The sequence below is a fragment of the Leptodactylus fuscus genome, chromosome 2, assembly GCF_031893055.1.
Source record: "Leptodactylus fuscus isolate aLepFus1 chromosome 2, aLepFus1.hap2, whole genome shotgun sequence".
Taxonomy (NCBI): Eukaryota; Metazoa; Chordata; class Amphibia; order Anura; family Leptodactylidae; genus Leptodactylus; species Leptodactylus fuscus.
In genome coordinates this window covers 135,132,913-135,149,060 of record NC_134266.1, presented here as the reverse complement: position 1 = coordinate 135,149,060, position 16,148 = coordinate 135,132,913, and the positions used below count along the sequence as shown (strand labels likewise).

The 16,148-nt window shown below is 41.3% G+C and overlaps 1 protein-coding gene across 3 annotated transcripts in view; it reads left to right on the top strand.

The window, feature by feature from the left end:
• ADGRB2 (adhesion G protein-coupled receptor B2) overlaps positions 1-16,148 on the top strand; it is a 390,112-nt gene that overhangs the window by 318,310 nt on the left and 55,654 nt on the right. For all 3 annotated transcript variants that reach the window (XM_075264673.1, XM_075264671.1, XM_075264672.1), the window contains exon 9: positions 13,807-14,001. In XM_075264673.1, coding sequence (XP_075120774.1) covers positions 13,807-14,001 — 195 coding nt within the window. The remainder of the gene's footprint in view (positions 1-13,806; positions 14,002-16,148) is intronic.

Below are 16,148 nucleotides of genomic sequence, written 5' to 3'. Positions count from 1 at the left end.
TGCTGGTCTTTCTTGGGCGCCCTGGAGCCTTTTTGCCAACAATGGAACCTCTCTCCTTGAAGTTCTTGATGATGCGATAGATTGTTGACTGAGGTGCAATCTTTCTAGCTGCGATACTCTTCCCTGTTAGGCCATTTTTGTGCAGTGCAATGATGACTTCACGTGTTTCTTGAGAGATAACCATGGTTAACAGAAGAGAAACAATGATGCCAAGCACCAGCCTCCTTTTAAAGTGTCCAGTGGTGTCATTCTTACTTAATCATGATAGATTGATCTCCAGCCCTGTTCTCATCAACACCCACACCTGTGTTAATGGAGCAATCACTGAAACGATGTTAGCTGGTCCTTTTAAGGCAGGGCTGCAATGATGTTGAAATGTGTTTTGGGGGGATAAAGTTCATTTTCTAGGCAAATATTGACTTTGCAAGTAATTGCTGTTAAGCTGATCACTCTTTATAACATTCCGGAGTATATGCAAATTGCCATTAGGAAAACTGATGCAGTAGACTTTGTAAAAATTAATATTTGTATCATTCTCAAAACTTTTGACCATGACTGTACATTCCAGATCAGTACATCTTTGAAGTGTGTGAAAAGAACCCAGGACTCCAGCATTGCAAGGCTACAGTACTAACCACTGAGCCACCATATTGCCCGTTTTTTCTCCTATAATTTTGGAATAAGGGTCCTTTCACATCACGTTTTTCACATCAGTTTAACTGATCAGTTAAACGGATCCGTTATTTTAATCCAAAAAACTCATACAAACTGATGTCAATTCAGGCAGCAAAAAGACTGATGTGTTAACGGATGTACATCTATTTGCATCAGTTTGCATCAGTTTTTTGCTAAAAAAAAAATGGATCATTTTTTATGTTTACCTTGTGAAACACTAATTAAAGTTTGTTTATAGAAAGAGGAGCTGTCCCCAAGCACTACAAGTCACAGCACAAATGACAAAAAAAAAGTGCTGTGACTTGTGCTTGGGGGGACAGCTCCACTGCCCCCCCCCCCCAAGTGTGTTGCCCCTAATGGCTGCTACCCCTTCCCCCACCCCTGGTCCCAGCACTAGATATTCTGCCATTGTGAGCCCCTTAAAGTAAATGTCTGTCCCCTCCCTTACGTTGTCCCAGCAGGAATCACTCTGCCATTTGTGACATCTCCATGGTATGGTTTCTTTTATCTGCTGCTCCGAGTACTGCCCCTGCAACAGACTGGGTTCAGGGACTAGCAGCAGATAAAAGAAACAATACCATTAAGGGCTCGTTCACATCTGCGCCCAGGTGTCCGTTCTGCAGGTTTCCATTTCCTGCAAAAAACAGAGCAGGAGACGGAAACCTGCAGGAGTCTCTCTCACCCATTCATTTGAATGGGTGAGAAAGCTGTCCGGCCGTGAGCGTTTTACGCTCTTCGCCGCGAAACCGGGTTTTATGATCCGGACACAGAGTCGGACATGCAGTACTCTGTGTCCGGATTAAAAATTCCGGTTTCGCAGCGGAGAGCATAAAACGCTCACGGGCGGACCCGGTCTGTGCTTTCCGTCTTCTGGCACGCAGAAGACGGAAAGCACAAAACGGAAACCAGAATGCAGGTGTGAACCTAGCGTAAGATGTCACAAATGGCAGAGTGATTCCTGCTGGGACAAGGTAAGGGAGGGGCAGACATTACTCCCTAAGGGGATCACAATGACAGAATCTTTAGTGCTGTGACCAGGGAAGGGAGGAGAGGATAGAGGAGGAGGAGTTCGTGTTTACCTTTTGAAAAGTTCCTCTCCTTCTCCTCCGGCTTCTCATTCTTCTTCCATCCATGCACAAGGGGCGGAGTTGTAGTTAATGGGGGTGGGGTGGGCTCATAAACGGACTGAATAACAGGATACAAAGTGGCTGCAGATGTCTGGCAGCCGTTCACATAGGGAGCGTTCACACTACTGTCGGTGTCCGACAGCTAGTGTCCGCGAAAAATCTTGTGCGGACATTAGCAGCGGACACTAGCTGTGTCTGTGACATTTTTCATTGATTTAAATGGAGATCAGGTGCGTTCTTTTACTGTCTGTGGGTGTCCTTAACTGTCCATTCCCAAAGATGTCCGACTTTTCAAGCGGACAACAAAAACCTACATGTCGGGTTTTGCTGTCCGCTTGAAAAGTCGGACATCTTTGGGAACAGACACTTAAGGACAGACACGGACAGTAAAAGATCGCACCCGATGTCCATTTAAATCAATGAAAAATGTCACGGACACAGCTAGTGTCCGCTGCTAATGTCCGCACAAGATTTTTTACGGACATTAGCAGCGGACACTAGCTGTCGGATACCCACGGTAGTATAAACGATCCCATAGAGAAGTGAAGGAAAAGGAGAACGGTTCATCACGGATCTGCTGTGGGTAAAGGACAGAAAAGCGTAGTAGTACACGCTTTTCTGTCCATTTGAAATAATGGAGACGGACATTCAAAATGGGCCTGGATGCCTTTTTTGAAGAGAAAAATATAACAGGTTATGGACTCTAGATTTTAAGGACACGTTGATCCAGGTTTTTTTTTACTGACTGCCAGATCTGGAGTCGGGAAGGAATTTTTTCCCCTGAAACAGGGCAATTGGCATGAGCCTGATGGGGTTTTTTCCTTCCCCTGGATCAACACTGTAGGGATTGTAGGGTTATAGGTTGGACTTGATGGACTAATGTCTTTATCCAACCTCATCAACTATGTAACTATATAACTATTTTCAAGCCACAACAAAGTATTTTTTTTTTCATTGGAGTCAATGGGTCCGCAGACTGACACGTTTTTATAAGGTAAACAGCTGTAAAAACGTGTCAGTCAGGCGGACCTACAAAACGTAATGTGAAAGCACCCTAACATTGCTGACATGAACAAAATCAGCTATAGACTGTACTCTATACACATTGTAGCTACACACCCAGGGCATAGATAAATACAGCATAATGTAAATTTCGCCATCTCAGTAGAATCGCAGTGTTATATACACTCATAATTACATACACATCTGTACACACATAAATACATATACATTTATGCACCATTTCATCAACCATTTCTTTATATACACTCATTGTAAGTGGAATCTGCCTCAAAATCTGCTTGAAAAAATGCCTCCCATTAATTTCAGTGGGAGTCACTAGCAATTTTTTTCCTCTAGTGTTTTTTTCAGCTATCATGAATTCTTTTGCATTTTCTGTTTTTACTCCCTGCTTTCAAAAAGCCATATCTCTTTTATTTTTACATTCACAAAGCTTCATCGGGCTTATTTTTTGAAGGACTAATTGTACAAAATGGTTCCACTTAATATTGTGTAGAATGTACATGGGAGCTGGCCTATGTGGCAGCATGTAATGGAAGCACTGCAATGAGAGGTATGGGAGCCTTCAATAGGCTCCCATCCATCATGTAATGGATCACTGCCCTTCAATCTTGCTCCAAGAATGGTTACATTTGTGAAGGCATCTGAAGAGAAAATGCCAGCAACGAGAGAGTCGAATACTTGCTGCACAACAATATGTCAGCTGGCAACAGAACCCTATCCCGTCAGGGTTTAAATTTCTGTGAATAAAAATTAATTTGGAAAAAAAATTCACTAAGATAAAAACTGAAATATAATGGACATTGCCACAAAAATGCTAGCTTGCAGCAGAAATTGCAGCAATTTTTCGATGCACTGTATGCAGAAAACTTGACATATATCACAAAATTGTCGCTTGGACACGGACTTATATAATGGCACTCTATTGACAGAAAAATATGCCACAGTTATCTGTTATAAAACAGTGCAGGGGCATCCAACTTCTAACTTATTCATGTAATCTACTTTTGGAAACCATTTTCTTTTTTATACATTGTCACACAGAACAGTAAAATGTTTCACTTAGAAAACAGACAGACTGAACTTAAGTATAATAGGTGGCACTGTATAAATTTGAGCTTGAAAAAGAAAAATACGCTCATTTTTTTGTTTTGTGTCTGTATCCAAAAAATTGTAACAATCCCAAAACAAGTACACTCACTTCTCCTGGGCATCCAGTGGTCTCCTGGTGACTTAATCTAGCCCTGAATGATGTCACGCGCCTCCGGATCACATCATAGGCTTGTGATTGTGCCTCAGCAGTCATATGGGGCGTGCTGACATCATGATGCTGGTTTAAAGAAGAGGCCAGAAGAAGGCGCAGGAGAGGTGAGTATACCTGTTTTAATTCTTTTACACACCTACCCTTGCCTTCGTTTATTATACTCTGGGGACTGAGGAGACCCCAGAGTATAATAATAACACTTTCATAACAAACCAGGGGACAAACCTCAAAACTATTCAAGTTCAACTAAATGGATCTGTTTTTAAATGCATAGTTGTATCCGTTTTTACTATTAAAAAAACATCTGATAGGGGGTTTTCACACTTTCATTGGATGTTCATTCAGAAACAAAGAACATACGCCTATCATAATGGACATTAATGGACACTAACTGATATTCATGTGTCCTTTAATTTCACAATTTAATATTAGTTAGTATCCATTAAAGAGGACTTTTCATGTCCTTTGGCACTTATGGTTTCATACACCTCTAGAAAGCAGACAGTGCGCTGAATTCAGCGCACTGTTGGCTTTCCTGTTATGTGCCCCTGGGGGAAGAGATATCGGTGCCGTTACCAATCTCTCTTCACTGTCAGAAAGGCATTTCTGACAGTCTAGCCGAGCTGTGAGGAACGTTCCTCCTGACAGTACTGTCTATAGCTCTGTACTGTTAGAGGAGGGGGTTCCTTACTACCCAGCGATGATGCTGAACGGTGAGGAACACCCCCCAGTACTAGTCAATGGACAAGTACTGTCGGGGGAGGGACCTGTCTCACAGCTTAGCATCGTAGCTGGGTGGTAAGGAATGCCCCCTCTGACAATACAGAGCTATGGACAGTACTGTCAGGAGGGCGTTACAGCCCGGCTAGACTGTCAAAAAAGTCCTTCTGACACTGAAGAGATATAGGTAACTGCGCCGATATCTCCAGCTCCGGGGCACATAACGGGAAAGGCGACAGTGCGCTTAAAACCGCGTGTGCCTGAGGACATGAAAGGTCCTCATTAATGTCTGTTTTTATACTATTCATGTTTTGTTCCACTTTCAGAGCATGCCCAGAAGAAAAAAAATGTATAGTATAATGTCCGACCATCTGTTAATGTCTCTTAGACATAAACATCAATGTTAAAAGATAATCCACTATCTATGTGACAGTATTATGTGTATTATTCTGTTTTGGGGGTTTTAACTCGGGATTCTCAGGCTCGGTTCTCTGAGACCTTCTTTCCAGCATCATTTACCATAAGATGAAGGTGTTTCTTCGAGTGAGTCATCAGTGACTTTACACCTTATAACTGGCTGAGCACTACCTTCAAGGCATTACAGGAAAGCTTGCCGAGGTGCTTGAGGTCATGTGATCTTCTATCTTCTCTGCCTTCTCCTGATCCTAAAATGGCAACCGTAATTTTGAGTGATTCATCTGACTCATTCAGACTGAATGTTAAATCCATTTGCTCACCTCTATTTATAGACCTCTGTTATGGGCAGAGTGGCATCTTTCTCATCTTCAGCCTGTATATCTGATTTTCCTGATTGTAGGATCTCTGTAAATGGTCAGAAACTTCCTAATTCCCCCCCCAAAATCTGCCTAGTGTAAAACACTGACAGAGGAAGGGGATTCAACTTCTGATTTATCCATGTAATCTACCTTTATTTCTTTACTCCCAATAAATGATTTCAGCCTGTACATACCGTAACATGTGCATATAAATAATACTCAAGCCATTCTGGAACAGGAGTGAAGCAGTAAATAAATAACGACGGCTACATGCATACAATACTTGTGTGGGTGTGAGGGCGACCTTCCAAGCTATTATTCTAATGTAGCAAATATGACATTAGCTTTGGAGTACTTTAATTTATGTCATACTTAATTCATCACGTTGCGGTGATGGATTGTTCTACTTGCTGTGACTTTTTAACATCATAGAAGGTGTTGAAATGACTGGATGCGGTTTGTTACAAGAATATGGGTGACAACAACCATGACTACCTACCAAACTAGCACAAAGCTAACAGTGTTTTATGGAATTTAATATATCAAAATGTATGAGTACAGTAATGTAGTGTTTAAAGACAGGAGGCTTTAAAGGGTTACTGCTCTCATAAAGCCTAGAAAAGCTTTTAGAGTAATTTTGTGCAGTGTTAATTGACCTGTTACATTGATGGCTGCCAAATGATCATGACTGGCTATTGTCAGCATTGACTGCATTCTGGACTATGAAACAAATACAGTGCTAGTGTAATGACCACTTTTGCATTTGTATAGAAGTCTCCGTGGGGTTTGATTAAAAACTCTGACTCAGACGGAGGAGAAATATTAGAGGACGTTGTCTGCTTAATCACCATGCGCTATTTCATTAAAATCCCGCTTTCCCATGTTCTACATTTTACCAGGGTTGAATAAGTGTTGACAGCTGCTTATGACTCAATTAATGACACCATTTATTTGGCTTAAAAGTTCATTTTAGAAGAGCGGAATAAAAATAGTTGTAGCATCTTACTTGTCGGAAACACTTGAAATGAGACTGAACACATAGTTACATAACTAGTGAAGCTCAACTTGGCATGGAGTCTTTACTCAGATTAAGCCCCTTGCAGACGACTGTGTGCTAAGTCAGTGTGCTAGCCGGGGTTTTCCTGGATAGCACACAGACCCATTTATTTCTAAGGGCCCATACACATGACCATGAATTACACGGCCACGTTTGTTGGCCAACAGTGCAAAACGGCAAAATATGGAACAAATCCTATTCCTGTCCGATTTTGCCTGTTTTCGTGACTCCTATTCATTAAATGAAAGGAGCACAGGCAGCACACGGGTGACATTCCAAAATCTGAATTTTGGGCTATGTTCAGTCCCAGGTGAATGAGCATGATCTGAATGCTTCCTTTATCTTTGTTCATTTCTAATGCTTTTTGGTAGTTGTCGAGATTAGAATATTTGTATAGATAGCTTTATAAATATAATGAACAGTCTGTTTACGTATTGTTATTTAGGATCACTGGAAATTAAATATCCATTATAAATGTATTTTATAGTAATGTTACAGTGACCAATCCATTATGTAAGAGAAACCAAAGCAAAGATAGGAAGTAGACACTGAATGGTCCACAGGTGGTGCATGATCCAATACATTTACTATACTACATACAAATATGGCAGTATACAATATATGCATATGTATAAAAAAAATTGGGTCAATTATAACATACTACCCAGTTATTATACTACCCAGGTGACTAAGTGATGGCTAGGCCTAGAGGCAGGCTATTCTCCCTGGGTTCTGCCTTATTGAGGTCACCATGGAGAGCCCCATCATCAGCCATCTTGCAATGTCTTGCTGCTGCCTGAGGCCTGGTGCCGTGTGACCATGTATGCTCATCTTACAGGTGACATTACACAATATATTTTCTTATGTCCTTGTTATTGTATTACACTGGAAATAAATTGATTCATTTCACTGAATTATTCCTATTCTAGATGTTATGACAAGATGCTGTGTAATATATTTTCTGAATCTTCACAGCCTTAGGCTGAGTTTCCCTTGCTTCTTTTTTTTTGTCAAACTGAAAAAAACAACCTAAAAAATCTGAGCTTTTTTCAGTGCTGTATTTTTCAATATTTTGAATTTTAGCACATTTTTGTCTGCATAGTGTTTTTAGTCTCATTAATTTTAGATTGAATCCCATTGAAATCAATAGGAAACACATTCAGATGCTTATGGAGTGGAGAAATCCTCAAAAGAGTGCCAAAAAGCATTGTGATTCAACTCCAGGAGGGGGGGGGACACGTGGCCTACTCACAGATGATGAGCCTAGTGTGAAATCTCCGGCAACTAAACACGGGGAAAAAAAAAGAAAAACAGCGCAAAGTGTCTTGTGCTGCAGGCTTTATTTATTATGCTTACTTGTATAGCGCCATCATATTCAACAGTGCTTTACAGACATTGACAGTCACTGTCCTCAATCTACAGTCTCTATTAGTATGTCTTTGGCGTGTGGGAGGAAACCCACGCAAACACAGGGAGAACATACAAACTCCTTGCAGATGTTGTCCTTGGCAGGATTCTAACCCATGACTCCAGCGCTGCAACGCTAACCACTGAGCCACCATGCTGAACATGTAGCAGTGGGTGCAGTTGCGGTTTGGTTTTCGACCTATGCAATGCAAAGTTTGAAAATGAAGCCAGCCATCAGAAATTACGGATAACAGTCATGGCAAAAAAACAGCCATCTTCTTCTTGTTCTTTTTCCTGTGACTGAATCCATAGTGGACATCCTGCAGCAGACACTATCCATCTGACCTTAGCCTGAGAGAAGTTTTTCAGGCATTACAAATACACAAAGCTTAAGAATTCTTCACTGTTCCTCCACTTCTGTTTGGATCTCTCATGACATCTATCCTGCATGATTTACTGTGAGCAAGCCAGTCATGAGGTCTGGCATTGTCCTGCATTAGGAGGAACCCAGGGCCAACCGCGCCAGCATATGGTCTCACAAGGGGTCTGAGGATCTCATCTTGGTACCTAATGGCAGTCAGGCTTCCTCTGGCGAGCACATGGAGGGCTGTGCAGCCCTCCAAAGAAATGCCACCTCACACCATTACTGACCCACTGCCAAACTGGTCATGTGGCGAAGTTGCCAATCCTGGTGTTCTGTGGCAAATGCCAAGTGTCCTGCACGGTGTTGGGCTGTGAGCACAACCCCCATCTGTGGACATCCTCATGGAGTTGGTTTCTAACTGTTTGTGCAGACACATGCACATTTGTGGCCTGCTGGAGGTCATTTGCAGGGCTCTGGCAGTGCTCCTCCTGTTCCTCCTTGCATGAAGGCAGAGATAGTGGTCCTGTTGCTGGGTTGTTGCCCTCCTACAGCTCCCTCCACATCTTCTGGTGTACTGGCCTGTCTCCTGGTAGCGCCTACAGCATGTTACTTTGCACCACAGACGGTCCAGGAGTTGGCAGATGCTTTAGTCCAGATCTGGGAGGAGATTCCTCAGGAGACCATCCACAACCTCATCAGGAGCATGCCCAGGCATTGTAGGGAGGTCATACAGGCATGTGGAGGCCACACACACTACTGAGCCTCATTTTGACATGTTTTTACATCAAAGTTGGATCAGCCTGTAGTGTGTTTTTCCTCTTTAATTTTGGGGGTGATTGCAAATCCAGGCCTCCATTGGTTAATAAATTTGATTTCCATTGATGATTTTTGTGTGATTTTGTTGTCATCTCATTCAACGTTGTACAGAGCAAAGTATTCAATGAGAATATTTCATTCATTCCGATCTAGGATGTGTTATTTGAGTGTTCCCTTTATTTTTTGAGCAGTGTATAGTTGTAGAATGGAGGGATGACATGGAATTCTCTATAGTTCTGCCATTCATGATCTGGCAACGACATTCATGTAGAAAAGCAATAAACAAGACAGATCAGTGATCAATACATTTTATGCTTATATTTTCCATACTAGCGCCAACCAGATTTTTCTAGGTTACTGGACAAGGACAAAAGTTATATCATAGAACTGATCACCTGGAGCTGGCTATCTTACACAGTATTTTAAATTCTGAAATGCAACTCCTCCAAAAGTTGTAATGAATTGGCATAGTTTGTATTGGGGTCAGCTTATGGCCAAGGTTTAACATAGCGAAAGTTCTATGTCTGCAATCTCCTGTAATATAAATCTGTCACTGCTTGAAAAGAGTAAATTGTATTGATTATAATCACACTTCTGCAGCCGGTTAGTTACAGAGATGCTTCATGATGGCTAGAAAGTATGCTAATTTCTCAATTTACGAGGACATCAGTGTAATTCATTTTGTGCTGGTGTTTTTGTCTGTTACCAGACTTGGCACTTTTTGCAAGTTAACCTGAGTCTCATTAATCAGCTGCCATAAAAGGCTTAGTAATTTACCGAGCCATGTTTAACCCAGGAATAGAGTTTGTTCCAAAATTAGAACCAGGCAAATCGCTTGCAGAGTTGGCAAGGTTTTCTGCTCCACAGGAGATTCCAGAGTCCTTGCACTCAAACAATTTTTTAAGAAAAATATGTATGAGTTTCTGAAATGTAATCTTTTGGATATATATATCTAGATAGATAGATAGATAGATAGATAGATAGATAGATAGATAGATAGATAGAGGAAGTGCTCAAATTGGATGAAAAAAGCAAAAGATGTCTTTATTCTATAAATGCTATATATGGAATAAATTAACCCTTTGCCTTTTTTTTCATCCATTTTGAGTTCTACCTTTTTTGCACTGATTAAGAATTGCAGAGCTATATCCTGGTGGCTAGGCAGTTTAAACCCTTGAGAGGCTTTTTGTATACCCAGTTCTGCTTTCCATTTTTTCTATAGATAGACAGATGGATACACTGGCGTAACTACTGGGATAGGAGCAGTAGCCCGGGACATTAGGGGGCCTGGTGGGCCCCTGATATGTTTTTTTTTTTTTTTTAATAGGCCGTGGGCACGCGAACCCCACGGTGCTATCACTATACTCTGGGATCTTTTCAGACCTCAGAGTATAATGATCGGAGGGCCAGAGGAGGTGAGGGAACATAAAAAACACTGTTACTTACCTCTCCTGCATTCCGGTGGGCTTTGGGCCTATTAGATGACGTCCCAGATGTCACGTGGGCCAGGCCTGCGTTATCGTGTGTTGTGATGCAGGCCTAACTCACATGACGTCTGTACCAATATTGAAGATGACCGAAATCAGCAGGGAATGCGTTGAAGCCTGGGAAAGGTAAGTAGCATTGTTTTTTATGTCTGTACTAGCTGGTACCCGCGACTTCGTCTGCGGTGAAGTGGGTATATACAGGCGCGGGTAAGGTTTTCGTAGTGTGTATAAGGTATGGGATATGAAATGTAACTTTGTATTTTGTTTTTACTATAATTCAGAGAATACGTGAGACTTTTGTGTTGAAGTTACTTTGTATTTGAGCTGCTATATGGTGTTGTGAGAAACTTTACATAGTGACTTTGGGACAGAAGTATTTGAAGTTAACCCTTTCCCGCCGATGGCATTTTTTGATGTTGGTTTTTCGTTTTTCACTCCCCTCCTTCTAAACCCCATAACTTTTTTAATTCTCCGCTCCCACAGTCATATGAGGTCTTAATTTTTTTGGGACAAATTTTTCTTCATGATGCCACCATTATTTATTCTATATAATGTACTGGGAAGCAGGGAAAAAATTCAGAATGGGGTGGATTTGAAGAAAAAATGCATTTCTGCAACTTTCTTACGGGCTTTGGTTTTATGGCGTTCACTGTGCAACCAAAATGACATGTCCCCTGTATTCTGAGTTTCGTTACGATTCCGGGGATACCAAAGTTATATGGTTCTATTTACATTTTGACCCCTTAAAAAAATCCAAAACTATGTTAAAAATTTTTTTTTTGAAATGTCACCATATTCCGACAGCCGTAACTTTTTTTATACGTAAGTGTACGGGGATGCATAGGGTGTCTTTTTTTGCAGGACCGGGTGTACTTTGTAGTTCTACCATTTTCGGGAAATGTTATTGCTTTGATCACTTTTTATTAAAATTTTTATCAGAATCAAAACCGTGAAAAAACGGCGGTTTGGCACTTTTGACCATTTTTCCCGCTACGGCGTTTACCGAATAGGAAAAATATTTGTATTGCTTTGTAGAGCGGGCGATTTTGGACACGGGGATACCTAACATATATGTGTTTCACAGTTTTTAACTACTTTTATATGTGTTCTAGGGAAAGGGGGGTGATTTGAATTTTTAATCCTTTTTATTTGTTTTTATATATATATATTTTTTTTAAACTTTTTTTTTTTGCATTTATTAGACCGCCTAGGGGTATTGACATGGGTGGGCGGTGTCGCGGATTGTCAGAGCGGTGGGGGTTGGCAAACATGGCTGCTCCGGAGCGTTATAGAGCGCCTCCAGGAGTATCGTTAAGGTGAGGGGCAAAGTGGTAAAGTATATGTATATGAGATTGTGTGGGGTTAGGGGCGAGGCTGTAGAGGGTAATAGGAATTTTGTGGCTTGCTATGGTCCAAAGTGTGTGAGATTGCAGAGATGGTGGTGTGAGTTTGGGTTTTGTGGGGTTCCTGGCACAAACGTATGTGCGTTATTGTGACGAAAAGTAGCCTATTGCGCAATCGGGTGTATTAACTATGTTTGTGGAAAATTTCAGCCAAATCGGTCGAGTGGGTTTTGCGTGATTGAGGAACAAACATCCGAACATCCAAACTCACAAACCCACAAACTTTCACATTTATAATATTAATAGGATTGTTCCCTGGGTCTCTGATCATTATACTCTGGGGTCTGAAAAGACCCCAGAGTATAACAATTGTTCATGGGTGGTCCACAATAGGGCATAAAACTTTGTGCAGGGGCTACTATGGGGCATAACACTGTGTGAAGGGGTCACTATGGGGCATAATAGTGTGTGCAGGAATGCAGTTTTTTGTGGGGGGAGGATGGGGGTCGGTCGTGGTCAGGGTAGGGGTCTGTCGCAGTTGGGGGGGGGGAGCACATTTCAAGTGTTTGCCATGGGGCCCATCCACTGGATAGATAGATAGATAGATAGATAGATAGATAGATAGATAGAATCCATTGTTAGTTTAAAACATTTACAGTATAGTAAATCATAAATTAGCTATTATAGTATAGTATAGCTATTTGAAAGTTGAAGGATATCTTTGAAATGAAAAAATATATATATTTTTACCAGATAGTGACTACTTTGAGTTTCAGAACTTCATTCCTTCTTTAATTTTTATACGTTTCCTTAAGCAATTTTTAATCCGCAATCTTATATGTGTTTCCATCCCAGTACATGCTGAGTTGTGTACCTGCAAGTTGCCACCTTCACAAGATCTTATGCTTCAGTACTGATTGATTTCTGTACTTCCTTCACCTTATACAACCAATTACATATTTCTTCTCTGTTGTGCTGACAAACACTGATATTGAGGAATGTATAATTCCTCCTTTCTCCCAAGTATTCCGTAGGTGCTGTCCTTCCTGATCAACCCTGTGCAAGCCTGCCTTTTGTGTGCTTTCCTCCATGTCTAAATTCTGATGCAGTGCAACCTGTGTGATCTGCTCTTGCTGAAGACTTAGACACTTTCTCCCCTCTCCATACCACTGCTGCCTCCCCCCACTATATCTAACACTGAGAGAAGGGAGGTGGAGAGTAGCGAGACAACACAGTAGGAGGCAGTGTGCTGTCAAATCTATGTCAAAAGTAGAAGGAATTGCAAGAGTTATACAAAGTCTATAGCACCAAAAAGGTAGGGAAATTGAAATGATTATTTAAAATGTGTTTAATATTGTATTTAAGAAGAAAATTAATGATTAAAACAGTGTTAATGCTAAGGCCCCATGTGGCGAGTCGCCGCCAAAAAAACGCTGGGGAAAAGACCACAGCAGGAACCCATCTCTGTTATGCCTATACGGAAAACGCCAGAGTTTCCGTAGATATAATGGACATGATGCGATTTACAAAAACATGAGTGTTTTTGAAGTTGCAGCATTTGTTCTGCAGATTCTTTCTGCAATTATCCAGAATCCCATCCACTTTGCAGGTAATGTAAAACACAGCATTTTTTACCTAGGCCGTGGCCAAAATGCTGCTTTTTCACAATGTGAGGCCCCGGCCTAAAGCTGTCCATGTTATTATAATGTTACGATGTGTAAATCAATTCATATCCTGTTTTTTTCTACAGCTCCGTGAACATTTGGCAAAAGGTCAGCGTTTACTGGCGGGTCAAGGGATGACACAGGTAGTGCGAAGCATGTTGGAGTTGGTTTCAACTAAGAACTACTATAGTGGAGACCTTCTGTTCTGTGTTGAGATCTTGCGCAATGTGACAGATACGTATAAGAGAGCCACCTATATACCATCCTTTGAGGACATTCAGGTAAGCATACACATAGGTATACAAAAGAAGTGAAAATATTCCATTGACAGATACTGGCTTATAAAACCGAGCCAGCCATTTATAGGTTCATGTGAATGAATGCAATATTATAAAAGTTTCCTTTATTTCTGAGTAATCTGCATAGTACAGCTAATGGGAGTCAAGTGTCATAACTTAATAGAATTCATTCCATTAGTGAGATACAGTAACTATAAAAACATCTTAAAATTATAAAAAGGTTATACAAGCAAACTAATATATTGGGTCAGTCATAAGGCCAGTGAAGGTTTACTAGCAATGCTAAAGTATGAATTTTGTTTTTCTTAAAACATGATTGCATTGACTTTTTGCCACATTAACTGGTTTTTCTTTATCCCTCATTACATGTAAACGATAACATAGCTGCCACCCCTGTTTTTTTTCGCCCAAAGACGCATCATGTCCTCCTCTCTGTTCTACATTTTACCTTGAGCTCTGCTGCAGAAGCAGGCTAGTATTTCCATGCGTAACATTCAGACGGAGCCTGTAAGTGCTGTCACAGTGAGTTGTAGCACACACATAAAAGGCTCTTTTGCTTGTTAACAGAGCTCATGTTGTGTATAATGTGATATTACGGCCGGCACACAGTGCTTTGCAGGCTGCTCTCCCTCATTATTCTCTTGCCCTCTTTTCTTAATCCTCCACATACCGTTTTTGCTCAATTTTTCTTAACTGTAATTTTTCTCCTCTCTCTGTTTTGCCAAATATCTTTTTCAGTGATACATTCATCATGTTGTCCATCTTTTATGCCAAATAGTCTTTTGGTTGTGAGTAACACCCCAAATTTTTGCTTCTTTTTATTTGCCACCCCTTGAATAAATTATTTTACGTATATGTTTGATATGCACAGTGATGTCTCATCTGATTCAAGAAATATGTTATGATCTCGCCATTACTTATGTGATTTGTGCGTCTGACTGTCCAGTCAGGTACTCAGCATTGATCTCAGTACATCCAAAGGATGATTGCTTGCTATTTATTTCTCTCATACTTTGCTGCTCAGATCATTATTGTTTAATATTAGTGGCAGAGAACTATTACAGCTAAACTACAGGGAGTATGAAGTAGTCTAAGGGCTAGTTCACACGGGGGCAAGCAGGCGGATTTCTACAGCGGATTTCACCTCAAAATGCCTCAATACAATGGTGGTCTATGGAGACCACTAGCGTCCTTTTTTCCGCTGGCGGCATGTTGCCGCTAGCGGAAAAATGAAGCAAGCTGGCCTTTCTTCAGGCGGATTCCGCGACTCTCCGAGCCACGGCTTCCTCCTGGTGGCAGCAACCTCCGGAGTCAGCCCATTCATTTGAGCCGACTCCAGAGGGGGAAACCGCAACGGTCGTGGCAGTCGGTTTTTGACTCTTGGTGCCAAAATCTGCCCCACTGCCCCCCGTGTGAATGAGCCCTAAGCGTCCATTCACTTGGAGAAAAATGGCGCTTTATTTGGTGCTGAATTTTCCATGCTGAAAAAAAGCCTCCCAGTGATTTCATTGGGTTTTTCTAGCTTTTTTTTCCACTAGCAGAATTTTCTGCTGGTGGAAATAAAAGCTAATGGAACCCATTGAAATCAATAGGAGGCTTTTTTTCAGCGCTGAAAATTCAGCGCCATATAAAGCACCATTTTCCTCAGTGTGAGTGGACCTAAAACACACACCTCCTATCTCTTTATAGGTTCATGCTATTGCTCAATCTCTCACTTCCCTGAAGCTCTGTCTTTTCAGATTGGCTCCCGACTATAACACAGACTCACCTGTAAGGGGGCATTCACACCTAGTAATGTGGCACCGATTCTGGCACGATAACTCGTGTAAAAATCAGCGCTGATAAAAAGACTCCATTGACTTCAATGTGTTACACGAGTTAAACGAAACCCATTGAAGTCAATGGGAGTCTTTTTATCAGCGCTGATTCTTACACGAGTTATCATGCCAGAATCAGCGCCACGTTACTCCATGTGAATGCCCCCTAATTCAGTACATGGGAAGTTTCATTTCCATTAAAATGAGGACAGAATAATTTAATAAACCACCCCCAAAAGGAGATTATTAGATAACTGACACATATATACTGAGGTAAATGTGCTTTACTAAGAGGGAGACTGAGGAGAGCTG